We start from the raw sequence: 26,756 nt of genomic DNA, 5'->3' as shown, positions 1-26,756 counted from the left end.
GTGGCTTCGAAGCCACTGCATCAGGTATGGTGGCACGTGCACCCGTAATATTCTTAATATTATTAATTTTATATATACACATAGAAAGGAATCAGCTGGATGAAATGGTATAGTGGCCTTATGCACCCCTTTGATGTCTCATGTTTGTCGAAGTCCCTTTAGTAAATTATTAAATTTTGCACCCATTAACAAATCATTCTAGATTCGCCCCATTAGTCCATAAAACTTTTATCAAAACGTCTAACCTGGGAGTTTGTTTTTTGTTTTTTGTTTTTTTGAAAAGTAAGCTAGAGGTTGAAGAAGATGTAAACTGCAGTTTGATTTGTTTGGTTGGTATACATTTATTGGGAATAAACTGAAAGCTATAGAAGAATGATAATATTTGCTAGGTCAACTCTATAGTCAACAGATCTTTGATATTTCAAATACAAACAAGAAGACTAAGAAAAATACCAAGAAAAGTACTGTAGAGAACTAAAATAGGCAGGTTAAAATACAAATAAGAAGACCAAGAAAAATGGGTGTTCAAAAGAAGAAAAAGGAATAAGTAAATAATTTACAAACTAGACCCTCAACAAAACCAAAACTTCAAGAAAGCCCTAGAAGTTCAGTACATTGGAAGCAATAGTAAATTACTCCTTTAGCTTTCCCTCCAATTCCCATCTCCTTCCTCACACAGACCCAAAACCAAAACCTCAGTTTGATGCCTCAGAAAAGCTAACCTTTCTCCTCACAGCCCTAAAAAATCAAAGTAAGCTTCAGGGTTTTGATGGTTCTAGGCAACGTAGAGTTTTAGGGTTTCAAATCGCAAAAAGCTATAGACTTTTGTTTCAAAACTTGCGATGATTGATGGGTCTCGTTCTTTTGCTTCGCTATGTGTAAAGTTTGAGCCTTTGAGGGTTTAGTGATTAGGGGTTTAAAAAAAATCGATTCTTTATTTCCTTTCACTCTTTCAGAGTTAGCAAAAATGCGTATTGAAGGAAGAGATTTGATCGATCTCGTGCTATCTTGGTCTCTTGAAGAAGTACTCAATGTGGATCTTTATAAAGGACAGGTTCTGTTTTATGCCCCTTATTTGGTTCTTGTCGATTTTAAGACACAAAACACAATCTGATTTGCTTGTTGTTCTGTATTTGATTTGTTTTCAAACAGGTGGGAACGATTCCTACTGAGTTCGACTCAACCACAGACTACTTCAAGTCCTTTATCCCTTCACTTATCGAAGAAACACATGCTGCTTTATCGTCCAGCATAAAGACACTGTGGCGGTCCCCTGTGGTTGAAATCACCTACATTGCCCCAACAGCTGAGTTCGAGCTTCCTAACAACTTGTTCTATAAAGTGCATTTGAGCACCGACGAGTCGTCACTGATCCCAAAAGATCTCATCGCGCTTACAGATAAAAGGCCTAACCGTGTTGACGGCTTCAACATCACCAACGAACCTTATGTAGTTGCTATTGTCTGTAAAGCAGATCCGGACAGGCCTAATGTTATCACCATCTTAGCTTCAAAACCACTTTTGCTCGAGGATGTACATCAAAGGAACAAGAAGGAGAAGAAAGAAAGCCTTTTTGGTGTTTATATGACCAATATAACCACCAACGTTCGTATCTGGAACTCACTGCATCTTGGTTTACAAGGTGGGAACTTGAGTCTTCTCTCAACAGTCCTTCAGAGAAACACTGATGATGATGATGGTGGAGTTTGTGTTCCGTGTAGATTTGGAGAAAGCGACGGTCTTGTCCCTAGTCGTTTCCTGAACCTGAATCCTTCACAGGAAGATGCAATACTGAGCTGTTTAGACGTTAGAAGATGCCGCCATGCCAACACCATCAAACTGATTTGGGGTCCACCAGGGACAGGGAAGACAAAGACAACGAGTATACTTCTGTTCACGCTTCTGAACGCGAGATGCAGAACCTTGACATGTACTCCAACGAATGTTTCTGTTATCGAAGTGGCGTCGAGAGTTGTGAAACTAGTTTCCAAGTCTTTAAAGATCGGTAGCTACGGTCTCGGAGATGTGGTCTTGTTTGGGAACGGGGAGAGGATGAAGATCAAAGAGAGGAAAGATCTTGTTGACTTCTTCATTGACGAACGCGTTGATAAGCTTTACCCGTGTTTCATGCCGTTTTACGGATGGAAAGCTTCTATCAGTTCCATGATACGTTTACTCGAGGATCCGCAAGGACAGTATAATCAGTTCTTGGAGAAAAGCAAAGACAATGTTTCTAAATCGTTTCAGGAATATCTACCAGAGAGATTCAGCGAACTTAGGAAAGACCTGGAGCTTGCTTTCTCAAGCTTATGCACGCATTTGCCTACTGCTTTGCTCTCAACACAAGCCGCAACGCGTATGTATGAATCTATTGACCTTGTCAAAGACGCTACAATCTCATCTGTTCTGAGTGGTGAAGAACTAAAATCAGTACTCGTTGTTAATGGAGAAGGAAGTGACAGAGTAGAAGATTATTATTTAAAGCTGTTGAGATTGATCCCTGAAATTTTCACACTTCCAGGTGGTTGTGATAGGCATCTTATTAGAGAGCTTTGCTTGGGCCACGCTTGTCTGCTTTTCTCTACAGCGTCATGCTCTGCAAGGCTATACACTGGACAACCAATACAGCTTCTTGTGGTCGACGAAGCTGCTCAGTTAAAAGAATGTGAGACAGCCATTCCTCTCCTGCTTCCAGGTATCCAGCATTCGATTTTGATTGGAGATGAGAAACAGCTTCCTGCAATGGTGGAAAGCCAGATTGCTTTGGAGGCAGGATTTGGGAGAAGTCTCTTTGAAAGATTAGCCATACTTAAACATAAGAAGTACCTGCTAAACATCCAATACAGGATGCATCGATTGATAAGTATCTTCCCAAACAGAGAGTTCTACGGAATGCAGATTCAAGACGCTCCAACGGTTAAACAAAGAAACTACACAAAGCAATATCTTCCTGGCAAAATGTATGGTCCCTACTCTTTTATCAACATAGCACATGGTGAAGAACAATATGGGGAAGGACGTAGTCTGAAAAACAACGTTGAGGTTGCTGTTGTGTCGGATATAATAGCTAACCTTCTCCAAGGTGAACTATCTTTTGAATGATAATGTTTTTCTCTCTCTATGGTTTTGGAACAATGAAGTTAGATTTTATGTTTGAATGCAGTTTCAGTGAGAACAAAGACACGCATAAGCGTTGGTGTGATTTCACCTTATAAGTCTCAAGTAATGGCAATCCAAGAAAAGATTCAGGAGACATGTAGTGGATGTGATGCAGGAGGGCTGTTTTCGTTGAAGATTCGGTCAGTGGATGGGTTTCAAGGTGGTGAAGAGGATATAATCATAGTTTCAACTGTTAGGTCCAATGGTATTGGAAGAGTTGGGTTTCTTGCAAACAGACAAAGAACAAATGTGTTACTCACTCGAGCGAGGTTCTGTTTATGGATACTTGGAAACGAGGCAACTATGGTGAATAGCAAGTCGGTGTGGAGGTATCTGATACAAGACGCAAGGAAGCGAGAATGTTTCTATAATGCTGAAGAAGACGAGTCATTGGCTCGTGCTATTATCGATACCGCGAAAATCGAGTTTATCCAGCCACTGAACAAATCAAGATGGAAGGTGATGGATGAACATTGCTTTTGTGTTCTTTTTAGCTTTGTGTTCTTTGAGACTGACTCTGTTTTTGCATGTTCAAACAGATTTGCTTCAGCGACGAGTTCAAGAAATCTGTGGGAGAGATTAAGAACCCGGAGATGTACAGGAAGATCAAGAGTTTCTTAGAAAGGATATCACATGGTTGGCTCCATGAAGAAGAAGAGTCAGAGAGAGATAGTCTGGTTTCTTCCTCCCAGTTGATAAAACAAAGCAAGATTGACGATGTTCTAAGTCTCATTTGGGCTGTAGAAATTTTGAAGGAAGAATTTCAATATATCCAAGTTCTGAAGATATGGGATGTTGTGCCATCATCAGATGTTCCTGAAGCTGTAAAAAGTCTGAACTTAAACCATATGAAATATACAGTAGACGAGGTGGAAAAGTGCAGAGCCAGATGTATCAGTGGGTGAGTGACAGTTAAGTTCCTACTTGTAGTAACAAGTCAAAGCACTGATTCTTTAACATTGATTGATACAGGGACATAGTTGTACCCTTGAGATGGTCTTTAGAGGCTACAAATGGAAATGGAAATGGAAATAGCGACGTTATGGAGGAGACACTTGGATCACTCAACCTTGCGGGAGAAATGATGACTTCTGAACAACCAAAGTAAGTTATATACAAGCACACATAATTAAAGTACATTTGAGAAAAGTCTCACTGGTTCCTTTGTGGCGTGTAGTGACTCTCTGGAAGATGAAAAAGAAGAAGAGGATATCGAAGTAGACCGGTTAAGCCATCTTCTTTCCTCCATTACTCTGTGACATGGTTTCCTCCTATGAGGACCATATCTGCCTTTAGTGTTTTTTTTTTGTCTGAATGAGTTTTAAAGAACTCATCTGTACAAATTCTTTTTGGTGGCATATAGAATGCAACTTCTGTATCAGTTTTTGACTCAAAATAAGACTGTTTTAAAACCAATAAATCCATTCATTGAGTAGAAATGAAATTAACCACAAACTTAAAACAATTAAAACTAAGAAAGATAGACAAAGAACCATAGAAAAAAAAAAAAATCTAGAATAACAAATGAAAAGAAAACACAGTTAAGAAGGGTTTAAGAAAGAATCAACCTTAACATTGGTAGCGCCAGACAAGAACTTCATGCAGATAGGAGGCTTAACACCAGCTAAAGCAAGCACAGAGCTTGGTAACGTCCATATCCCTTCGCCACATATCAAACCAGAAGCAACAGCTGAAGAGTAAGCATCAGCTTTTGGTCTATTCAGCTTCCTCCACACGAACAGTATGAGACTCCCCACGCACATATCGATCGTGAAGTAACCTCCGATGTAAAACGGTATAGCCATAGCCATCGGGAGAGGAATGAACCGAGACCATTTAGGCCCCACCGCATCCCTCACGCCGTTCACAAACACCGCTGCTGCGAAGAATATGTAACAGATCATGAGACAATGCTGGGGCAAAGCAGAGAATCCTTCTACTCCGAGTATCGACATGTTTCGGTAGACTAAGGCGTAAGGCGCGGGGTACGCGGTCCCGGTTTGGCCGAAGTCGGGAAAGGCTTTGTAGAATAGCCAGAAGACGCAAGGGGAAATGACACAGCCCATCGCCGTTCCGATCGCTTGGCTCAAGAACATTGACCTCGGGGAAGCTAGCGTCATGTAACCGGTTTTGAAGTCTTGCATGAGATCAGAAGCTGTGGAGACGATGTTCATCATAACACCACACGCCGCGAGTCCTGCCAAGACGCCTCCGTTGGCCGAGCCAGCCCAAGCTCCGATGGTGAAAATGGCGAGTTTGCCGTAGGTGGAAGCTAAGGACCAGTCGGTGAGCCCGCAGCCGTAGGCGTTACAGAAGGCAAGGACGGGTGCGATTATGTACATGGTCAAGATGTGGTACCATCTGAGCTGAGGGAAGATGTGGGGGACTGTGACGATCGAGACTATGGCCATGACTACGTAGCCGGTTACAGCGATCCACGAGGGGATTCTGTCTTTGAGGAAAAGCTCAGTTCTTCGTTTGTCGTCGTAAGAGATGGTTGCGGTGTTTGATGGTGACCGGTCGTTTACGGGAAGAGCGTCTCTGTTCTTGAACTGCTTGTATAGACCGACGATGGTGCGGCCTAGGACTTTGATGAAGTTGTAGAGACCATCACCGAGGATCATAGCTATGGCTATAAACACCTGATGCATTGAAAGAAAATTTAGTAAATATCAAGGAGCTTTGTGAGAGAAGAGAGAGAGAGGGAGAGTGATGCTACCTTGTAGCCTTGAAGGCCGTGGAGACTAGTTGAACTAAGATCAGCAGAGTACCATTTGCCTTTTTGGGCACCTATGAGAGGCCACATAATACCCCATGATAGTATTGATCCAACGAGAAGCGACACATTGATTAGATATGGACATATCATTCCAACACCAACATATGTAGCCGAGAAATCAAAGTAGAACCTGTTTTGATATGATATTCACAGATAATAAGAATTTAGTTGAAGTCTTAGTTTCTCCATGAGTAGACAATTGTGAAAAAGTTAACGTACTTGTTTTCATAGGCTTCGAGACCAAATGTAGGGAAGTTAGCAAATCCACAGCCGTCACCAGAAGTGAAGAACCATTGGAAGAAACCCCATAAGAAACTGAACGAGAAGAACTTTCCCAATGCTCTCACTTGCTTCCTGTGTTATTCGAAAAAGAATGTGATCATCAGTATTCAGAGAAGAGAAACCTCGTAGTAACATTGAGGAGTATGAAAGATTATTTACTTTGCGAGCTTGGCACCCTGAGGTGTGTGGAAGCTGTTGATGAGATGAGCAGTTGCAGTACCACTAGGATATGTCAATTTGAAGTCCACTATCATGATCTGAAAACAGAATTTCAGTAGATAAGACTTTTTTTTGCTACAGAAATGTATTCAAATGTGACCAGAGATGTAAATTAAGGACGTACCTTTCGAAGGGGAACAACAGAGAAGAGACCGAGAAAGCTAACGGTAAAGAGAAATCCAATCATCCAACCCAAATGAGGATTCTTTATGTTGAGAGGAGTATTGGCTTCGGCTGATTGTTTAGCAACAACTTCACTCATCCCAAAGAGATAACTACCAAACCCTCCTGTATCACAAAATATTAAGTCAAACCGAACAGGCAGCGTTGAGTTGATGATCTTCACATACAGGTTATGATAACAATTACACAAAGCAGAGGATCCTAATATCTCACATCATGACAGAACTATAAATCTTTCAACTATTGAGCATTATATCACTTGTAATTTTATTCATACTAATATATAAACCCCTTTAAACAAAATTTTATTCATATACGAAATAACCAGTTTTTAATTGAAAAATTAACGTCGTTTCATGTGAATATGTTTACATGTAAACTAATTCCTTTAATTAAAAACCAAAGCAAAATCCAATCATAACTCGAATTCCCTCTACTTAATCAGTGATCTGATCCTTTCGATAGTTTAAATTAAGGATCATGTGTGTGTACACATCTAGCCAGCTCTACGTTACTACATGTTCCCATTTGGCACACGTGGTGGACAGTGGACACACACCAAACAGGAAAGCAACGTTGACATGATATATATGGATTATAAATTTAATACAATTACACAATTTTGGATCAAGAGCATATTTACTGTATTTATCTTTTTTTTTTGATCAAATTTACTGTATTTATCATTTAGCAATTTTCAACAACTAAATAAAGTTTTACTATTTAACTTGAATGCACATATTAAATATATGATTAAACACTTCAAAAATATTTGTATGGTAAGTTAGATTATTTATTAAGATCTAGTGTTGAATAGTTAATGTTTTAGATGTGGATTAGTGACTTTAGTCAAAATAAACTAAAATCTAATAAATAGAATCCCATCTACTTAATTAGTGATCTAATCATGTTGCTTAATTGAAATTATGGATCACGTGTGTGCATCTAGTCCACTCTACGTTACTCCATGTTCCCATTTGCCCACACATGGTGGTGGTGGGCATAGCAAGTCAACTCATATTAAATAATTTGACGTCAAGATCTCTATAAGAGAACGAATCACGTGAGACAATAAAAAATTATTTTCTTGGAAAGTCATGGCTTCACTTAATTTTCTACCAAACACTAAAACTTTATTTTAATAAAGTGCTACTTTCATAAAAATCTTTCTACTAAACACTAAAAATCACACTATCTAATAGTACTCTTTTTTTTTGATGAAACACACTATCTAGTAGTATTGAATCACAATATCATACTAAATTTAATGCCCTATTACAAACAACCTTAGATAATATTCACTTATTTAATAACAAAATGTTTTTTGACATCATTTTATTCCAAAATGCTAAATTAAACACATATATAACTAATATAACATATAATATAATTATTATATTTTAAAATAATTTCTTAAAATCACTATTTATAATTATTTTTAATATTTTGTTTTACTAAAATTAATTTTAAACCGACTCCATAGAAAAGTTTCAACAAATAAAATATAAAAGAGCTAATAGTTGTGCACACTAAAAACAGCTAAGCCACTGGTATTTGATGAGACAATTTGATTTCTAAAATAAATGTAAATGCAAACCGAACTTCCTTATAAAGCGCCGAAATCATATGCAAACAAAAGATTTACTTGACCTAATAGTCTTGCCGTGTAGATATCTTTTAATGTTATCACAAAGTCATATAACACTGCTCTCCGATTTTAAATGTAACTTCACTTACATTAAATTTGGCATTTTCCATAAAATACATTTAAGTACTAGCAGAAAATACGCCTATACAAAAATATTTATTACTCTTTATGTTTTAAATTAATAAATTTATTTCCTTTTTACACATATTAAGAAAATAAATTAAAATTTAATTATTTTTTATTTTAAAATTTAATTGTAACTATATAAACTTTTAATCTGGATAATTATGCTAACTATATGAATTATATTAGTCTAATGATAGCAGCAACGGACCTACCTAAGTAGTGTCAATAGTTTTTTAAAGTAATTTGTATGTTTAAAATAGATACATTAAAGATAAAGTTATATAATGTATAATTATTTCATTTAGTATAAAATATTATTTAAATTGAAAATAATAATAAATATTCATGATATCTTTTACAAGATACATTTGACGTCAGAAATGAAAAAGAAGAAAACATTTTTAACAACTAATTAACTTAAGAATAAATAAATAACTCAAAAAAAAATCACAAAACTACAAAAGTTATCTGTCTTTTTCACGGAGCCGCAAAAGGTCAAAAAATATAAACGGTGACAAGAGCGAGTCGGAATCCGTTACGATTCAGCTGACCTAAGAAAATCCACTAGATTTCAACTTTATCTACTCACCGAAGAAAACTATCAATTTTTTTTTTTTTTTAAAGAAACAACAGAGTTTGATCGGAGAAAATGAACGTACCGCTAAAGGCGATGCCGGAGGAAGCAACGACGCAGGTCTGAATAACGGTGTTCTCCTGCCTCGTGAATGGCTGCTTGAGAATCCCGGCCTTGTTGAGTATCTTCGTCCACGTCTTCACGAAGAAGAAGCTGAGCAGCCCCGCGGAGATGTTGAGCGAGGGGATGATCCCCGTCGTGAGGTTCAGCTTCATCACCACGAAGGTGAAGAGAATCGAGAGGATGAAGCTCACGATCATCGCTCTGAACGTGAGCTGGTTCTGCCACGCTGGAGGAGCGTCGGCGCTCTCCTCGAAGATTCTCTCGACGGAGACTTCTTCAGCGGATCCTCCTCCTCCTCCGTCTGCGGAGTTGAGATCGTCGTCTTTCTTGGCTCGCTCTACCTCCATAACTAACTCGGATCTGACCTAGAGAGGGAGAGAGGAGAAGGTTTGTTTTATAAAGAGAATCTGAGGAGAAGAAAGCGGCTATTGAGGAGGAAATCGAAAACTGATTCTTCTATGACATGTGTGTGTGAGAAAGAGAGCGAATCAGTTTCACATTCTATATTTGTAGTCAATGCTCTATTTTCTCTTAACACGGATTCTGTGTACCCACGGGCCACGTCTTTACTAATGAGTAGAGATCCGGTTTACCATTTTCACTATTTGGCCCGGTTTACATTTTAGCTTGTTTTTTTTTATTTAGTAGTACTCATAGAAATATGATGACTTACAATAATTTCTAAATCATTTTCATGTTAATTTCACAAAAAACAAATTTACTTAAATATTTTTAGTGAATTTAATTATTAGAAATAAATATCATTATTACTATTTTTACTTTATTTTATTTTATTAATTAATAATTTGTTTCAATTTTCCTTTAAAATAACCTAAATAGTAGATATCTTTAAAATAAAAATTTATGTCAAAGTTTTGGTATTATTATTTGAAAAGCATATTCTATATGTTGTTATCACCTTAATTTTGAAGAGTCTAATTAAATAAGTAATCAGAAGTGATCCATGCAACATCCAATGTTAAAGCTTAATCTAATTATAAGTCATTGTTTAAAGAAATGGTGTTGTATACATTTAAATTAATTTAGGGACCAATAATATGGCACATCCCGGTCGACATACAATCTACATGAATGGCGAGTTGATTCTTATTCATTCATAATAGTATTTTCAATATAAAATAGAATAATTTCTTAATAAAATTGAGTTTATTCCAATCCTACTCTAAAATTGGAGTAATAAACCAAAAAAATAAAATAATTATTCTATTTATAGATTTTGACCTTTTTATGGAGTGGAACATAAAGAAAGATTAAAATATTTGTTACTTTTTGTAGTAAATTATAGAGTGAGATTGAAGGTGTTTTAAAAAGAATATTTTTTATCCGGTAAATTAGTATTTTTTTTGTATTGCTAAGAGCATCTTCAATGTAAAACTTTATTTTTTCCTTCAAAATAGAGTAAAACTGCTTCAATCCTATTTTATTTCTCGCTTCATATTGGTGTGATGAACAAACAAAAACTAAATTACTCCATTTATGGAATAAATTTCATTATAGAACGAGATATGAAATTGAGTTAGATCATTTCTTACTCAATATTTACTTTTATTTTATTTTAGAAAAAAAAAATAGAATATAAACGAAGATGTCCTAATTAACTAATTAAGTAAACATTTAAATTTAAAATTTGAAACATAATTTTTGAACGCTTACATCACTATTTCTTGTTATTGACCTCACTTGTCTCCACCATCAAAGTTTAGCTCATCAATTAGCTTGGATTTACCACAAAAAGTCATGTGATAATGGGGTTACATTGGAATTTTCTTATAAGAAAAAAAAAACAAACACGAGGTTCACAATGTTAGTTTTAACGGCGAAATGCTTCGAACATCAACGGAAAATGTGTGTAACGTTAAGTGACCTTTATGGCTAAACACAATAATAGAGGGGCTTATTAATAATATCTTCACCGAATCTTCTGGCATATCGTCTTTTATCCCAAAGAAGAAGAAGAAGTCAAAGACAACACACAACAATGGCGTCGTCCTCTCACCTCCTCCTCCTCCTCGCGATCACCATCTCCTCCCTCTCAATCTCCACCACCTCCGCACGTCCCTGCAAAACCTTCCTCATCTCCTCCTACTCCCTCTCCATAACCCCAGAAAACCCTAACCTCGACCCCCAATCCGACCTCTCCTCGACCCGATTCGTCACCGTCTTCACGATCCGCCGCCTCAGCCCCAACCCGATCGTCCCTTTCTTCGTCAATCGCCGCCACGGAATCCTCCCTTCCGAGAAGCCTCAGATCCAGGAGGAGAATCGCTCTTCTCAGCTGTCTTTCCCTTTCGTCTCCGAGAACGTCAAGGATCGCACGAGGGACATCCTCAGCGTCGTGATGGCTCTCTTGTTCGGCGTCGGGTGCGGCGCCTTGACCGCGGCGACTATGTACCTCGTGTGGGCCCTCGTTGTGAATCGCCATGGGTATAATTTCGAGGAGGATGATTACGAGAACGAGGAGTCTGATGCAGCTAGCTTGAAGAAGCTGGGCTACGTCAAGATCCCTGATCCTGTCAAGGAAGCTGCTTAATTTCGAGGCTGTTGTTCTTATCCTAATTACCAAAACAGACCTTTCGTGAATTTAGTTTCTACATATTACGTTATTGTCTATCTATGTTGCGTTGATTATCAGTTAAATTCGAGTGTTTTTATGGATTTATCTCTAGCTATTATATTATATATATATACTGATGAAATATTATCAGTGGTTTACGATTTGTGTTGTGGATGTTTATAATTTTAAGTGTGATTATGATGTTACTCTTGTCTTCAGAGATAGGCAGATAGATTTTTATTCATTATCTCGTCACCAATGTGGCTCGTTTTGGAGATGATGCACTCCATTTCTTATTGTCTTGCTGACTCGCTAAGTAAGTCGCAAGATGTATGGATTAGTTTGTAGTGCTTATGAAACTGACAGTTTAGTTATCTTTATGTACGAAAGAGCTGAAACAATTATGCAATCTCTAATTAGGTCTCTGTCTTTCACATTCTCGGGAACTTTGGTTCTAGGATATGTATGTATGGTTCTTACTGATTAGTTGTTATTGCTTATGACAGTTTAGTGATGATCTTTTTGTATCTAGCCTTAAAGCGTGTATCGTTTTGAAAGTGGAGAAACAGTTAGATGAGTCCTTAGGTTTTCTTTTCTGGATCTCTCCTCTCAACCTTTTGCTTCTTGGTTTAGCTCTAGTCTATCAGTGATCTGCCTGATAACGGCTTTCAGATATGATGTGTCGGATTCTGCTTGTCCCTTTCTATATATTAGTTTGATTGTAGTTTTTTTATACCTGAATTTATCTCCAAGAACATCAGTTCCTTCAGAGTTCCTAACTTCAGATTTTGCTTTCAAATCATATAATTTCATTTCCGCTATTGACTAAATTATGTTTATAAAGCTTGATAAAGACTAGCACAGGGGGGATTACAATAACAGAAGAGTCTAATTATTACAGCAAGACGAGTTAATGTTGCTACCAAAGAAACATATGTTTTTAAGACAGTGCGTCCAGACCAAGTGTCTTTTAAGTTTCTAAGACTCAACTTGCGAAATGATACGGTTCATACAGACATTCAAACAGATAAAAGCAAGGGAAACATTGTGATGATGAGAACTATGCCCAAAGAGATAGATCTAATCAGAAATGGGTGAGGTTCTGTGGGAAGGAGGATCCTTCCCCATGTTCACCCATTTTGTGCACATCATCTGGCGACAGTATCTTTATATACCAAACGCTGTTCACAAATGACCTGCATCAATTTCACCCATTTTCAATCAGCAGTTTTCATAATTACAAAACCTTAGAACATATGAAGGAAAGAGAAAGAGAACTAACTCCCAAGGATCATCGCCGAGAAGAAGAATATCATCCTCCTTGTCCACGAATACAAGCTGCCAGCCTGATCTAAAGGCGTCTTCCAACAACCCTTTGATGTCAAACATTCTACCCAACTCTTCTCTCAGCTCGTTATAGCTGCTGAACCGTGATATGTCCAGTGACCTCCCCACCGATCCAGATTTATACACCTTCACACATACAATCATCATCACTATATTAATTTTACAATAAAAACAAACGAGATGGATTGGAAAAGTCAGACAAAAAACACAGCACCTTAACAAAGTTATTTGTGTGTTCAACCCCCCCATGTGCTGCTACCTCTGTAGTTTCTTGCAAAGTGTTCTGAAATCCAGAATCTGCCAGTGGCATCGAGGAGGTATCACCAAACCGAGGAACCGTGGTTGGGAGGAAAAGTCCAGAATCCGAATCAACACCAAAAAGAGAGAGGTTTTGGGTACTTGGAGGAGGTTCCAGAGATGGACTTGCTCTACCGTAGCCTTGTCCAAGCGACAATGGCTCAGAAAAATAGTTGGTTTCAGGATGATGAGAGTGTTTTAGAGACCAATCATGTGTAGGTAACTGCTCAGACTGACCAGTTATAGAGAAATTCAACAGGTGGCTACTACTATCTCCAGAGCCTTGAAGGGTCAAGTTTTGTTGCTGTACTTGAGGATTAGTAGCTGCTGATGTGAATTTGTTGGTAAAATCTGAAGGTGAAAGCAAATCAGAATGCTGCCACACACGGTCAGGTTGTTGTGCCTGGTTACTAACTTCTTGTCGCATATTCTGCTGAGGAAGGTTCTCAGTCAGAATCTGCGGCTGAGCCTGCAGAAGATGACGTGGCATTTGCTGCTGTTGGTGATGTTGCTGCAAATCTGAACTGTGGATGATGGGAGCTGATTGTTGTTGAAGATATTGGTGGTTTGGCTCTTGGAGATGGACAAACTGCTGTCTCAGAGGATCACCACCTCCACCTCCGAAGTTTTGCAAACCGGCTGCCAGCATTGCTTGGTATTGCTGATTCTGATCGGTTCCTAGTAGACTGAGATCGAGCCTCTGTTGCATCCATGGGAATACATTAGGAGACGGATAGTTTAAGGGAAGCAATCCGTTCTCTCCAGCTCCACCCCTAAGCCATGTTAGGTCACCTCTGCTATCTGTAACATTACATAGAGTTGTGTAAATTACCTAAAAAGAGTTAAACAGTATGACCTGACATAAGAATCTAGAATTCTAGCACATTCACAACTACATTATCACAACTTCCATATGTAGAAAGTTAGGCTTACCATCTACAACTTTGCTCATAAGACATTTAAATGAATAGTTTCCTTTTTAAGTTCCAACTAATACCATATTGAATAGTTAGTCGAAGCATGATTGTCTAATATCCAGTATGTTTGGAGTAAAATGTAACACAGATCCAAGAGCCAATGATGGATACCTTGAAATGAGGAAGCACCGGGATGCCAAGGGCGCTTTAGCCTGAGAGGAAAGAGTGATGGATACATGGGAAAAGTGGTAAGAGGTTCAATCTCCCATAAAGAAGCCCTTGCCTGTCTTTCTCCAGCGGTCGACTCATCCCAACCAACCTACATCAAAGAATATTTACATCTTTGATATTAAATGGAATTTTTAGAAAGAGCTCTCAGCTTAAAGGCAAATAGATCCACATTTCTAGGCGTCCTCTGAACATGTATCCAAAACAAAGATGGCTAAATCTCAGATTATTGCAAATAATGGTTCTTGTTATAAACTAAAGTGTGTACCTTCACAGACCGCCAATGAGAGTTCGGCCAAAGAACAGAATCCAAATCACCGATGCCAGTTATAGTACCCATGTACCTGAAAAATACCACGTCATTGTCAGGATATGAAACAGTTAACGTTGGTGTGACAAAAATGATATTTTTTTTTCTCAGTGACAGAAGCAGAAATTGCATTTTCAAGGTGAATATACCTTCGAACACTAGACTCTTCTGTCTCAAAGAGCATACGAAAGCGCATGCCGACTGAAATACGCGTGTGAAAAACAGCTTTAATGTACTTGGGAAGTGGTAGCACAAACTCAGATGAGCTAGACCTGATGAGCATTAAAGAGAATGTTTGTCAGTGTAGGTATTTTAAGAAACTGAGAGAGAGGAAGAAACAGTTGTTCAACCTTGGATGATAAAAAACTGTAAAACAGCTATTAGTAGCAGCCGCATGAGCAGCTGCAGCGAGGAGTCCAATATGCATGCTATCACTAGACAACATAGACGATGGTACAATAGTCTGTGGCCGAGTGGCATGACGTATTCCCAAAAGTAGTTGATTCCTTTCATTCCTGAAAAGCAAGAAATAAAGGTTATAATATTTGTAATCATAATGAATTAAAAAGAGAGGAGTAAAGACCTGATGAATATGACAGAATCTCCAGTTACGAGTCGCTTGGCACTGACAAAGACACTCCATCCAGTAGTAAGCAGATGCCTTTTGGGCTGTCCTGCAACACACAATATGAAGAATCTTTTTTTCTAAGATATTACTTTAATAGCCAAAAAAAGATTAAAACAAAGCAGACAAGGCAACTATAAGTAGTTAAAAGGATGTACTAAAAGAAGAAGGTGAAACCTACCACGAAAGATATGCCTAAACTTCCACTCATTGTCATGGAGATCCTTTGCAATCAACTCTTGTGCTGGTGGCTGCTGTGTGTAATCCTGCAGCAAGGCGAGACATCTCAGAACATATCTCACAACAGTATTAGTATTAGCAAAAGTAGTACTCACCAATGGAGGAAAGACCTTCTCAGCAGCGCGCCTAGGAACAGAAAACCCTCCGTGTGTGCTAGTATCACTAGCCGTCAGCGTCTTGCAGAAGTAATTGCTAGGTTGCTTGCTCGGGACTCCCAACTCAATCGGTACAAACGTATCCTTCTGCTCCTCCTAAAAATCAATAACAGCTCAAAAAACCATTGCATTGTAACAAAATACTGAAACCATTTGGTATGTTACCTGTGTCAATGGTTGAAGTACCATTTGAGCATACACCTCATCCGTCTCCAAGTCTGCCTAAAAAATATAAAAACCAAAAAAGACCCATAAACTTACAAACACACAACATCCCAAGAGAAAAGGACAGGGAACTAACAAAACTACGCACATGCATAGTAACATTATGGAGCTGACAAATTAGTTGTGGTGGTAGAGTTGGGTAATTGGGTATGTGACCTTCAACTTCCTTATTAGTCGTAGCAGCAACCTATAAATAGAATAAAGGCTTCCTTAGCTTGTGACTTGTTTGCAAGCTCCAAATCATTAAATGCAAACAAAAAAATCTCAAAGAGGAAAAACACAAAAATAATAATTAAAATCCAGAATTAAAGATTAGAGATAGAGAACCTGTTCACTGTGACCTTGAGGAAAATAGACAACACGGCTACCAGATGATGGAAGAGAGACCAATGGTCCAGCACAAGCATGCCATAGCTCAGAGTTCAAACACTTCTTCTCTCCTGTTGTTTACAGAAACAAAAACATACTCTTTGAAACGCTAAGTACAAAAAGCAAAGCAAGAGAGAGAGAGAGACAAACTTTCACTTTACCTTCATGACTCTGATGACCAAACCCAGATGATGAAAGATTCATGTTTTACACACCAAATTAAAACTAAACTGAAATTAGCAAATAGCCCTAATTGTCCGTACAAATTTCTTCACTTCCAGCTACTACACCAACTATAAATCTTCAGCTGTAGCAAGACAAACTCTTCTTTCTCCATCTCCTTCTTCTCCTTACCCCCCCAAAGAAAGACTCACACTTTCTGCTCTCACAGTCGAATCAGAGCAAACCCATTTTCTGACAACTCGAACTCAGTCTTCAGAGCTACAGATACGCATTGGAGCACTCAACTGCAGAAAACATTAGAGGAAGAGACAAGAGAAAGAACAAAAAAACTTGCGGTCAGATATTTGCGGAGAGAAGGAGGAGGAAGAAGATAAGGAAAAGAGATGTCTCACATCGCTTTCAGTGGAATTAAAATCCGCTCCGAAGCAGTTTCCGTCGCTGTCTAAAAGGGCCTTGGAACTGTAGTGAGGGAGAGAGAAAGAAAGAGATAGGTAAGAGAGAGACAGAGAGAGAGGTTTCACATTTCTTTTATTTATTGGGGCTGTCTATTATCTGGATGGGTAAATAGCGGATAAGCGGTCGAAAACGAGTCACGAGTCATGAATCATTTTGGTATTATACATTTCCTTTTTTTTTGAGCCAATGTATTATAGACTTCCTATTCACGGTATTTCTAATTCAAGAAAAACTTCGTTAGTCAAATTATTTGTGTTAGGATACAAATTCTGTTTATAAATTAACATTTAATAAAATTGAAAACAAATATTATTAGAAAAAATCACACGGATGTGATATAATTAGTAAGTAAATTTAATGGAAAATTGAGTTTGAAATAGTCTCCATTGCATTAAACTCGTTTGGCTACATAGTTATAAGTTTTTATTTGAATACATGTACAAAGACCGGTGTTATAAAAAACGGCGTAGGAGTTTATTAACAAATCGGATATGAGTGGAACGATTTTTTCAAAATAATTATTTTCTTAAATCGGTTTAGGCGTTCAAAAAATCAATTTGCAGCTTAACGATTTTTAGAACAATTAAAAGACTATTCATTACATATGTCTTCCTTTTAGAGATCTAAGTTTATCCATGGATCTGGATTTTCTTAAAAAATTAATTGGTTTATGTTAAGTTACTCAATGTATTTAAAGTGAATTTAGACAAACAATCAAATTATTTTTTGGATTGTCAGATCCAAAAAGTTAGAATAAATATTAGTAAAATATGAATAAATTAATAAATAAATTTTAATATATGATACTATATTAAGAAAATATTAGTAAAAGATTTTCAACTAATGAAAATTGAAGTTAATATAAAAATTCACGTACTGTCGCTTTTTTAAATTGCTGAATTTTAATTTAATTCGAATTGGATTTTATATGGATCACCGGTTAGCCGGTTCGAAGGCGGGTTTAATAATCTAAGAAAACACAAACCCGAGTTTTCTGAGAAAAAAAGAAGTGACGGCGAAAGGGGTTTTAATTAGGGATTTAACATTGAGAAGAAAAGGGCTTAGTTAGATTCAGAAGCAGCAAAGGTAGAATCTTTTCTCTCTCACCCTCTTCCAGGAGCTATAACCAAATTTACATTCGTTTTCCTTTGATTCCTTCCCTTTAAGATTTTTGAAAGGAAGAGTGTCTAATTATGCTGGAATGATCTTTTTTTTCTTTCTCTCGTAATTCTGTTGATTTATTATCCGTAATGCCCACCAAGTGTTCGATGAAACTCCTGCTGAACTATCTTTGTAACCTTTTCAGGTCTTTCAACTGTAGCATGGCGACAACTACTGGACTTGAGTCTCTTGTCGATCGTAAGTTGTCTTTTTCTTGTTCTTCTGTCGCATCAATTGTCTGAAAAATCTTATCTTTTGGTTTGGTGCTGCAGAGATTATCTCCGTAATTACCAACGATGGACGCAACATTGTGGTATGTTATGTTTCACTCTCTCTCTATTTTGTTATATTGATTTTAAAAGCAAGTAGCTTAGCAAAAAGAACACTGCTGTTTTGCTTATTAGGGAGTTCTGAAAGGTTTTGACCAGGCTACTAATATAATCCTGGATGAATCTCATGAACGCGTCTTCTCCACTAAGGTAAAGCTTCTGATTTCTATTTTTGTTTTTATTTGAATATTTTATTTGAACTTTCCAGTTTTTACCAAATTGAATGGATATTAGTACTTCTCTCCATAAAGAAATGGACATTTCATGACCTGTGTAACTTTGTTCACTCCATTTTTATAATGGCTTGTGCATCCTACTACGTCTTGTGTGTAGTTAAATACTAGAAATAGGTTGTGCTAGTTCAGCTTTGTTCTTTGTCTGAGCATCCTTCTTCATCCGGTATTGGTCATTTGATTTCTAGCTTTACATTGTGGAACAAACATATTCTGACATTTTAGACAGGCTGGTCCGTGCAGTAGTTTGTTTTGTGAGAGAAGAATGGTGGATACAGAAAAATTTCTTCCCTCAGGTAGTGTGAATTTGCCAGTACGGATATGGCGATGGAGCTTACAACCCTACATTAATATTGATTTAGTGCTAGTGAATAGTGATTCGTCAAATGTTATGATTTAATGAGAAAAGTGTGAGTTCATTCGCTAGAAGTTCTAGCCTTCTAGGTGAGTGTGTAATTAATACATGACCACCACCTTTTGTTTCCGCAGAGATGTTGAAAGGTTTGAGTCCTGTATATTTCCTTGTTGCACTAAGAGTTTGTGAGGCAATGTTGATACTGTACTAGACCAATGTTATTTAGGATGGAAATAGAGATGATTCTGCTAAAATGATGTATACATGTAGAGTAGTCTTTCATTTGACATGTTATTCTGTCTAAAACATGTTAGGAAACGGAGAAAAGGCACGTGATCTCAAAATGAGTTGTGTCTTTAATTTCTTGTTAATTACCCTCCATTACTGTCTATTGTAAACCTAAACAAGGTCAGTTAATGAGCACTAGGACCTCTTTTAAAAGTGTTGTTAATGTTTTCAGGAAGGAGTACAACAACATGTGTTGGGTTTGTACATTATCAGAGGCGACAACATGTAAAAAGACTCATCCCTGCTCACATTATCGTCTTGATCCCAGCATCGATGATTTTTGTTTTTTAATAAAAGTTTTGTGTTATTTGTTTTGATCAGAGGTGTTATTGGGGAGCTGGACGAGGAGCTTGATGCTAGTCTGGATTTTTCGAAACTGAGGGCTCATCCTTTGAAACCCGTCGTGCATTGATTGAAAAATAGTTATGATGAGTACTAAACAAAGAGAAAGATTGCAAACAGTTTGTGTTAAGTTTGTCTTGGAGTTGTGTGCTTTTGTCTATCCTAAGGTTCTTTGTCAAACCCTTTTGCCCTCAAAGATCGTTGTAATTCCAAAACGTAATAGACTTCATTTGCGATCCCAGTGAGATGAATTTTATCTTCAAAATCACGTATCCTTAATATTTTTTGGGAGCTTTTTTTATTCCAATCCTTGAAGCGAATACAAAACTTATTTGAGGAAACTTACTAATCACAGTTAAAGCCACAGTATGTAATCGAAGATTATTTTGTCTGTTGTACGAAAATAAAGTTGATCAAATTTTAATTTTTACGATTGAATTAGTATATTGAATTTTTTTTCCGGCAGTATATTGGATTTTATAATCTGAGAGGTCTATGTAATACAATAATGTGACTAAAATTTAAGCTCACAATATTTTTTACCAAATTAGATATTCTATTAATAAAAGGAAAGTCCATTTTTTTATTTTCATATGTATTTGTATTTTTTAACCATGTAATTTATTTGTTCAGGAAAAAAAAAATCAGGAACCAAGACTAATCCGGATGGGAGGAGACAGTATATAAAACAGAAAAAAAAAACAAAAAAAAAAAGTATAAGGCGAAATCGAGCGAAGTTTAAACCCTAATTCCCAAATCGGATTCGATCTCGAGAATCCCAAGTCCGTCTCTCTCTCTCTACTTCAAAAAAAGGCGTTCGCTTTCCCTCTCTTAGCTAGTTTAGTCATGTCTTGGTGCACGATCGAGTCGGATCCTGGTACGTATGGTCTCCTCCTCATCTTCTCTTGCGATGGATAAATAATGGTGTTGGGTTACAAGATCTCACTAACTTGAATTTTAAATCCAAAGTTCTGTTTACCATATATTTTGATTGTTTTATAAAATAAAAAGATTTGAAATTTATGTTCCTGAATGGGTATCTGAATGGGTCTGTTTGTGTGCTTTTGGTACTATCTAAGTAACAGATTGTAACTTTTGGAGTTCATGCAAGATCATCTCAAACTTTGAAACTTCTGACCTGAGGTTATTCTAGCTTATTCTGTTGATGTTAAGGCTTTTGAGGAAGAAACAAGTTGCCACTTTTGGATAATTCTTATCCGCGCTTGCAATGATATTTGAGTTTATGTAGTAAACAAGTTTTGTTATTTGGTATAGAGATCCGTTCAAGGTCTTTAGCTTTTAATCTACTGATTTTCCATGGTGGAATCTTTGTGTGTTTGCTAATTGATGTGTACACAACAGGTGTGTTTACTGAGCTTATTCAACAAATGCAAGTCAAAGGTGTCCAGGTAATATTCTACACTTTATAGTGTCTTTTTTTTTCTTCTATATTCTCTTTAGCAGAGTTCATCCTGAAAAAAATATCTAAACTTTCTTAGTTTTTCGTACTCATGTTCTGTAGCTACTTTCTGAATTGATGGTCTCTGCTATTTAATGTCTTCTGTCACATATCTTTGTCTTCTGTCAAATATCTTTGTCTTCCTCAAAGATGAAACTGCCTATTGAAAACGATTTCTTTTGTCACTTTTACCACTTGTTTATGTTTATTCCAATCCATTGATATATACTTTTGTTCTGTAGGTTGAAGAATTGTACTCCCTTGATCTTGATTCTCTCAATAACCTCAAGTGAGTAGTTACATCTACAATTATATTGCTCCACGTTAAAGTTTCTGCTTATTTTTGAATGGGCCTTTTAACTCTATGTTATAGCTATACCCTTATTAATATATGTTTTTTCCAACCTTGTGGCTGCCTTGTAGACCAGTGTACGGTCTGATCTTTCTTTTCAAGTGGCAAGCTGGGGTAAAAGATGATCGTCCAACAATCCAAGATCCAGTTTCTAACCTCTTTTTTGCAAACCAGGTTTTGTATTAAATAACATATTATCTTTTTCTTATTCAACCTCGAATCTTAAAACGTTCTATACTTCACAGGTCATTAACAATGCTTGTGCAACCCAAGCGATCTTGTCCATCCTCTTGAACTCTCCCCAGGTCGACATCGGTCCTGAGCTATCCACGCTGAAAGAATTCACCAAGAACTTCCCATCCGACCTTAAGGGCTTGGCCATCAACAACAGCGAGGCGATAAGGACCGCTCACAACAGTTTCGCAAGGCCTGAACCATTTGTCCCAGAGGAACAAAAGACTGCTACAAAAGACGATGACGTCTACCATTTCATAAGCTACGTACCTGTGGATGGAGTCTTGTACGAGCTCGATGGTCTCAAGGAAGGACCTATAAGCCTTGGCCCCTGCCCTGGGGACCAAAGCGGTATCGAATGGCTGCAGTTGGTTCAGCCGGTGATCCAAGAAAGGATCGAGAGGTACTCGCAGAGCGAGATCAGGTTCAATCTTTTGGCTGTGATTAAAAACAGGAAGGATATCTACACGGCGGAGCTCAAGGAGCTTCAGAGGCAGAAGGAGCAGATGCTGCTGGAGTTGGCTGGTGCGGAGAAAAGCCGTGCGGGAGAGCTTGAGGTGTTGATTGGGGAAGTGAGGAGTGGGATCGAAGCTGTGAGTGATAAGATTGTGATGGAGGAAGAGAAGTTCATGAAGTGGAAAACGGAGAATGTTAGGAGGAAGCACAACTACATTCCGTTTTTGTTCAACTTCCTCAAGCTTCTTGCGGAGAAGAAACAGTTGAAACCTCTGATTGAGAAGGCTAAGAAGCAGAAAACAGAAAGCTCCACTTGAGAAAAAAAACAGAACTTGTTTATGTCGGTCTTGCCAAAAAGCATTTGATACACTCTCTTGTTGTTTAAGTCTTTTGTGTTTCTGTTTTTATCACACAAGAAATAGATTTTCTCTAGATGAAGTTGGTTTCTAATGGCTTTGTTGGTTTTACATTCAAAATTCTCTATCTGAATGGTTATTAACTTAAAAATAGTGTGTTATGAAGCAAGATCAACACTCTTTGAGAGTTTATGACAAAGAAACTAACCAATGTTAATCTGAGAACATAGACTTCAGTCTTGTCCCCTACTCAATACCACATAGTTAAAACATTTTCACATATATATTCAGTAAAATCACAGATAATTTTCCTTGTTGATCAGAAGTTGATCGAAAGAAAACCAAAAGATCTTAGATCAAAACTCTTTGGTTAGCTACAACTCGGCTACGAAGACTGAAGGTCCTTAGACATGGTCGATGGTATTCCGTAACGTTTTAAAATCTTAGGGGTTGCTCTTTTCCCAGACTTGTAGCCGATGATGATGGTATTATCGTTCTCTAGATCAATTCTCAAATCCTCAGTGCAACATTTCTCTATGAGCTGACGTAGATGCTTCAGATTCTCCACTTGCACTCCGTTCACTTTCTTTACCTGTTTCCACCACAAATATGATTTGCATAGTCTAAAAAATTATCTTACAAACTATATGATTCATATCTTTCAACGTTTATGTCAGTTAAATTAAAAGCTGAGACGATTCATGGTGTCACGGCCATATTATATAGTCAATACAATTAAGACTAGAGAACAGAAGTTACCCGCGAGTTGTTCGAAAACGTGTATCCTACAGTGGTTTCATCCTCTAACACCTGAGAAAGTTGGACGATCTGTTCACCGGCTTTCTTGGGTACCGTTCCTGGCTGAGGAGTAGAAGGCAAAAAGACCAAACCGGCAAATATGTAATAACTTGGAAGCTTATCAAATTGACACACTTGAATTAGAGGTTCCACCTACGTAAGTTACCATGCATAACACAAAATGTAAAAGATCGGTTGAACTAGAGAAAAAAACACAATATCCAAAAATTCAGAAAGAAATTACAAAACTCATACAACGAAGTTAAAAAAAATGGACGTTCATTGACTTACTGGGGTTATATTGATATTGAATTCATGTGTTTTTCCATCTCTTAGGACTTTCAGAGTTGTTGTTTCACGTGGTTTCTTCATAGAAACCAAGTGACTGAAATTTATGCTTTCTGTCTTCCGAAAAACAACTGTATCAAACATAAAGATGGTGAACTTTCACACCTGAATCAATATTGAAAAAAAAATTGTGTAATATATAAATGTTACCTGTCTCATCGTTTCCTATGGAAACACCATCAATTGAGAGAAGAATGTCATCCTTTTTCAGAATACCATAAGAACTAGACAACGGGTTTATTCTTTTTATTAGAATCCCTGTCATTTTAGGGGTCATCTTGAAGTAATTACGCATACGAGTATTCTGCATATGCTGACACGATATACCTAACGAGCAGAATCCAGGGAATTTGCCATTTTCTTCTACACCAGATATGAAATGCTTAACTACTGGAGTTGGGATAATGTAGCTGCATATGATAATCACCAAAACAGTTTCATAAAAAAAAAGGCTTGTCACCTTTTATTCAAAGATTTACAGTTTCAACTCACCCTGTGTTCTTAAAACCTTGAAACGCTACACCAACAACTTTGTTATCCATGAATGCTGGACCACCACTATTTCCATGATTAACAGCTGCGTCTGTTTGTATTGTCATTAGACTAGTTTTGCTGTGAGAGTATCTGGTAACTTCAATCCTAGAGACAACACCTTTCGTAATGCAAATGTTATCACCACCTGCAAATTGAGTTCATAACATAAATCAATAGTCATTTTCTTATTACTTTCAGCAAAATTGTTGCCTATCATATGATATAAAACGAAATCAAGTGCTGCGTTTTATTGTCTATGGTTTTCCAAATATAGCATGGTATCAGATAGACTAACATGAAATCTTTTACTAAAATATCCATCTAACGATATTTGAAATATAAAACGAAACCATGGTCATTTTAGCTGTCTTAGTTTACTCTATTATTTCTTATATACTCAAACAATAATCTGAATTTTACCTCTTGGATATCCAACAACAAACACAGTTTCTTTAGGAAAGGGTACGTCTCCGAAGTCCAAGGGCTTCAAATCTTTCCAAAACGTTTTGCTTTTAATCTTCAAAATTGCCAAATCACAAGCATGACCAACTGATTCGACTTCTGCTTTGAATTTGGTTGGTGAACCATGTTTTCTGACTTGCACGAATGTGTGATCAGCCACTACATGAGCGTTCGTAAGAATCTTATTGTTTGATATGACAAATCCTACATGAATTAGAAACAAAGATATGATTTAAAACCACGCAAAGAAGAAACACAAACATGCAAGTGTACTTAACAACCTAATTAAGTAAACCAAGAACATGCACACATTGGGTTCGTGACATGACGTATTATCTTAGTAATCCAATTTAGGGTTTCTCGGACGTTGATTTTTTTCGCAAAAATACCGAAAACAACTAGAACACTAATACTTAGTTTCTTTCCCTAGAATTAAAATATAATTAAAATACAAATATCTTTGATGATTATCCTATCTAAGCGTCATGTGACGAATGTTGTAAAAAGATACAAAAGAAAAAAATTCTACAAGAGGAGAGATCTGTGACATATGTTATGTCTATCGATTACCAGAGCCAGAACATTGTCGCGGCAGATTTTTTTGCCAAGGTTGCAAAACGTTGGACTTGGAAGAGCTGCAAAACACTTTCACCACCGAGTTCAGCGCCAAATCAATAACAGAATCCTTTGCGTTTTCCGCCGCCGGAACGGAAGAAAAGCGGCGAGAAAAGGTGGTATTAACGCTCTGGCTGCTAGTGTTAGAGCAACGAAGAATAAGAATACGAGCAGACCCGATAAACATTTATTTTTTTGAACTTTGTTGGAACTTCTGACGATCTTATAAAAGTTGTAGCTTATATTAGAGAGAAAGCAACCTCTTAATGTGCTGCAAGAAAATCATATGGACCTGTTTATAGATAGAGCTTTCGGTTCGATTTTTACTTTTTACTTCCATATTTAAAAAGGAAAATCTCTAAATTAGCACTTTTTAAAGTTCATACAAAAAAAATATTATTCAGTGATAAAAAACTGGGGAGATTTCCTAAATATCCTTTTTAGTTTTTGTTTCTAAATAACCTCCAATACATGATCAAAATTACCAAATTAGGTTTTATTAAGCCCTTTATTAAATGGGTAAATAATAATTATACCCTCATTTATAAAATTAGTTAATTATTTATGACATATTCAAAAATAAATAGATGATAAAAATATGAAAAATAATAAAATAAACAAATCAATTTTCCTTTTGAATTTTTTTTTTCACAAAATAGTCAAGGAGGACCTTCGTAGATATGAAGAACATCTTCTTGAATTTGTTAAAAAAAAATTATCAAATTCATAAGTTAGATTTTTATTTTTTAAATGTAACTTGTATGTATATTTAGGAAAGCCTTCTTAAATGTGTAAGACATTTTACTGAATTTGATTTATATGAGTATTTAAATCTGTATAAGATCCTTATAAAATTTAGATTTCAAAATGCAAGAAGGTCTTACTTAAACTTTAGAAATATTTTCTACATATTTAAGAATATTTTGCTAAATATACATATAATTCAAATTGAGTGATATATATATATATCCATATTTATCAATATATATATTTTAAATTTTAAGTTTTTTGATTAAAAAAAACAGTTTTTGAAAAAAATATCGAAAACAAAAATTTGAAAAATCATATCTGTATGAAATTGTTTAATTATCATTTACCCATTTAATGTAATATATTTAGTCATTATAAACATTTATGGCTTAGTTTGAAAAAAAAATCCATGTTTTAGAGCTATATGTGGCGATTTCTCTTTATTTTTTTTAGAATATAATGGTATCGTTGCTACGAATCATTAAATTACTAACACACTGGTTGTACGGTAACTATACAACATAAAAATTAATGTTGAAATTTATACTAACACTGGTTCATTATCCATAAATATTAAGAAAGCTGTGTAAATTTATATCAGTAAATACCACATTGTTAAAGCACTGTTTAAGCTTCTCTCTAATAAATAAGTTGAAATAGTATT

At 36.6% G+C, this 26,756-nt stretch overlaps 7 protein-coding genes across 7 annotated transcripts; 4 read left to right on the top strand and 3 right to left on the bottom strand.

Moving 5' to 3' along the window:
- The first annotated feature begins 8 nt into the window (after positions 1 to 8).
- LOC103831068 (probable helicase DDB_G0274399) lies at positions 9 to 4,670 on the top strand. Its single transcript, XM_009106916.3, has 7 exons — positions 9 to 751; positions 957 to 1,054; positions 1,153 to 3,082; positions 3,164 to 3,618; positions 3,699 to 4,060; positions 4,132 to 4,263; positions 4,337 to 4,670. Exons 2-7 carry the CDS (start codon positions 968 to 970, stop codon positions 4,416 to 4,418), a joined length of 3,048 nt encoding a protein of 1,015 aa, XP_009105164.2. The 5' UTR covers positions 9 to 751; positions 957 to 967; the 3' UTR covers positions 4,419 to 4,670.
- On the bottom strand, positions 4,525 to 9,440 carry LOC103831069 (probable metal-nicotianamine transporter YSL7). The gene is made up of 6 exons (XM_009106918.3): positions 9,056 to 9,440; positions 6,564 to 6,727; positions 6,380 to 6,477; positions 6,158 to 6,292; positions 5,879 to 6,068; positions 4,525 to 5,801 (listed from the first exon to the last, which is right to left on the bottom strand). The coding sequence occupies exons 1-6, from the start codon at positions 9,438 to 9,440 to the stop codon at positions 4,701 to 4,703; spliced, it is 2,073 nt and encodes a 690-aa protein (XP_009105166.1). The 3' UTR covers positions 4,525 to 4,700.
- Positions 9,441 to 11,033: 1,593 nt separating this feature from the next.
- Positions 11,034 to 11,874, top strand: LOC103831067. Its single transcript, XM_009106915.3, has one exon. It carries the CDS (start codon positions 11,093 to 11,095, stop codon positions 11,642 to 11,644), a length of 552 nt encoding a protein of 183 aa, XP_009105163.1. The 5' UTR covers positions 11,034 to 11,092; the 3' UTR covers positions 11,645 to 11,874.
- Positions 11,875 to 12,487: 613 nt separating this feature from the next.
- ARF8-1 (auxin response factor 8) lies at positions 12,488 to 17,161 on the bottom strand. The gene is made up of 15 exons (XM_009106914.3): positions 16,957 to 17,161; positions 16,543 to 16,848; positions 16,340 to 16,452; positions 16,101 to 16,199; positions 15,953 to 16,009; positions 15,728 to 15,883; positions 15,574 to 15,658; positions 15,351 to 15,441; positions 15,118 to 15,282; positions 14,917 to 15,039; positions 14,726 to 14,801; positions 14,401 to 14,548; positions 13,230 to 14,113; positions 12,951 to 13,141; positions 12,488 to 12,864 (listed from the first exon to the last, which is right to left on the bottom strand). Exons 2-15 carry the CDS (start codon positions 16,583 to 16,585, stop codon positions 12,753 to 12,755), a joined length of 2,343 nt encoding a protein of 780 aa, XP_009105162.1. The 5' UTR covers positions 16,586 to 16,848; positions 16,957 to 17,161; the 3' UTR covers positions 12,488 to 12,752.
- An 812-nt stretch (positions 17,162 to 17,973) lies between these two features.
- LOC103831065 (sm-like protein LSM8) lies at positions 17,974 to 20,012 on the top strand. Its single transcript, XM_009106911.3, has 6 exons — positions 17,974 to 18,106; positions 18,327 to 18,379; positions 18,454 to 18,494; positions 18,586 to 18,660; positions 19,559 to 19,611; positions 19,708 to 20,012. The coding sequence occupies exons 2-6, from the start codon at positions 18,343 to 18,345 to the stop codon at positions 19,796 to 19,798; spliced, it is 297 nt and encodes a 98-aa protein (XP_009105159.2). The 5' UTR covers positions 17,974 to 18,106; positions 18,327 to 18,342; the 3' UTR covers positions 19,799 to 20,012.
- Positions 20,013 to 20,320: 308 nt separating this feature from the next.
- On the top strand, positions 20,321 to 22,736 carry LOC103831062 (ubiquitin carboxyl-terminal hydrolase 2). The gene is made up of 5 exons (XM_009106909.3): positions 20,321 to 20,605; positions 21,091 to 21,137; positions 21,430 to 21,476; positions 21,611 to 21,713; positions 21,785 to 22,736. The coding sequence occupies exons 1-5, from the start codon at positions 20,575 to 20,577 to the stop codon at positions 22,544 to 22,546; spliced, it is 990 nt and encodes a 329-aa protein (XP_009105157.1). The 5' UTR covers positions 20,321 to 20,574; the 3' UTR covers positions 22,547 to 22,736.
- A 181-nt stretch (positions 22,737 to 22,917) lies between these two features.
- Positions 22,918 to 26,531, bottom strand: LOC103831064 (putative protease Do-like 3, mitochondrial). The gene is made up of 7 exons (XM_009106910.3): positions 25,298 to 26,531; positions 24,686 to 24,931; positions 24,224 to 24,410; positions 23,882 to 24,141; positions 23,675 to 23,802; positions 23,345 to 23,536; positions 22,918 to 23,177 (listed from the first exon to the last, which is right to left on the bottom strand). The coding sequence occupies exons 1-7, from the start codon at positions 25,527 to 25,529 to the stop codon at positions 22,971 to 22,973; spliced, it is 1,452 nt and encodes a 483-aa protein (XP_009105158.1). The 5' UTR covers positions 25,530 to 26,531; the 3' UTR covers positions 22,918 to 22,970.
- Between the last annotated feature and the right edge of the window lie 225 nt (positions 26,532 to 26,756).

Source organism: Brassica rapa, chromosome A07, assembly GCF_000309985.2.
Source record: "Brassica rapa cultivar Chiifu-401-42 chromosome A07, CAAS_Brap_v3.01, whole genome shotgun sequence".
Lineage (NCBI taxonomy): Eukaryota > Viridiplantae > Streptophyta > Magnoliopsida > Brassicales > Brassicaceae > Brassica > Brassica rapa.
The sequence above is the reverse complement of the archived record's forward strand: the minus strand, read 5'-3'. Positions and strand labels throughout refer to the sequence as shown.

Bases quoted from the DNA above. Each gene is read 5' to 3' on its own strand.
- LOC103831068 (XM_009106916.3), top strand. From the start codon at position 968: ATGCGTATTGAAGGAAGAGATTTGATCGATCTCGTGCTATCTTGGTCT. The intron at 3,619-3,698 runs GTGATGGATGAA...ATGTTCAAACAG, and splicing joins TGAACAAATCAAGATGGAAG to ATTTGCTTCAGCGACGAGTT. The intron at 4,061-4,131 runs GTGAGTGACAGT...TGATTGATACAG, and splicing joins AGAGCCAGATGTATCAGTGG to GGACATAGTTGTACCCTTGA.
- LOC103831069 (XM_009106918.3), bottom strand. From the start codon at position 9,440: ATGGAGGTAGAGCGAGCCAAGAAAGACGACGATCTCAACTCCGCAGAC. The intron at 6,478-6,563 runs GTACGTCCTTAA...TTCTGTTTTCAG, and splicing joins CTGTTGTTCCCCTTCGAAAG to ATCATGATAGTGGACTTCAA. The intron at 6,293-6,379 runs GTAAATAATCTT...CGAATAACACAG, and splicing joins CAGGGTGCCAAGCTCGCAAA to GAAGCAAGTGAGAGCATTGG.
- LOC103831067 (XM_009106915.3), top strand. From the start codon at position 11,093: ATGGCGTCGTCCTCTCACCTCCTCCTCCTCCTCGCGATCACCATCTCC.
- ARF8-1 (XM_009106914.3), bottom strand. From the start codon at position 16,585: ATGAATCTTTCATCATCTGGGTTTGGTCATCAGAGTCATGAAG. The intron at 15,442-15,573 runs GTAGGTTTCACC...TGTGTGTTGCAG, and splicing joins GTTTAGGCATATCTTTCGTG to GACAGCCCAAAAGGCATCTG. The intron at 15,283-15,350 runs GTCTTTACTCCT...CTTGCTTTTCAG, and splicing joins GATTCTGTCATATTCATCAG to GAATGAAAGGAATCAACTAC.
- LOC103831065 (XM_009106911.3), top strand. From the start codon at position 18,343: ATGGCGACAACTACTGGACTTGAGTCTCTTGTCGATC. The intron at 18,495-18,585 runs GTATGTTATGTT...TTTGCTTATTAG, and splicing joins ACGATGGACGCAACATTGTG to GGAGTTCTGAAAGGTTTTGA. The intron at 19,612-19,707 runs GTAAAAAGACTC...TGTTTTGATCAG, and splicing joins ATTATCAGAGGCGACAACAT to AGGTGTTATTGGGGAGCTGG.
- LOC103831062 (XM_009106909.3), top strand. From the start codon at position 20,575: ATGTCTTGGTGCACGATCGAGTCGGATCCTG. The intron at 20,606-21,090 runs GTACGTATGGTC...TGTACACAACAG, and splicing joins CACGATCGAGTCGGATCCTG to GTGTGTTTACTGAGCTTATT. The intron at 21,138-21,429 runs GTAATATTCTAC...TTTGTTCTGTAG, and splicing joins TGCAAGTCAAAGGTGTCCAG to GTTGAAGAATTGTACTCCCT.
- LOC103831064 (XM_009106910.3), bottom strand. From the start codon at position 25,529: ATGTTTATCGGGTCTGCTCGTATTCTTATTCTTCGTTGCTCTAACACT. The intron at 24,932-25,297 runs GTAATCGATAGA...TAATTCATGTAG, and splicing joins GCGACAATGTTCTGGCTCTG to GATTTGTCATATCAAACAAT. The intron at 23,178-23,344 runs GTAACTTCTGTT...TGGTGGAAACAG, and splicing joins CGTTTTCGAACAACTCGCGG to GTAAAGAAAGTGAACGGAGT.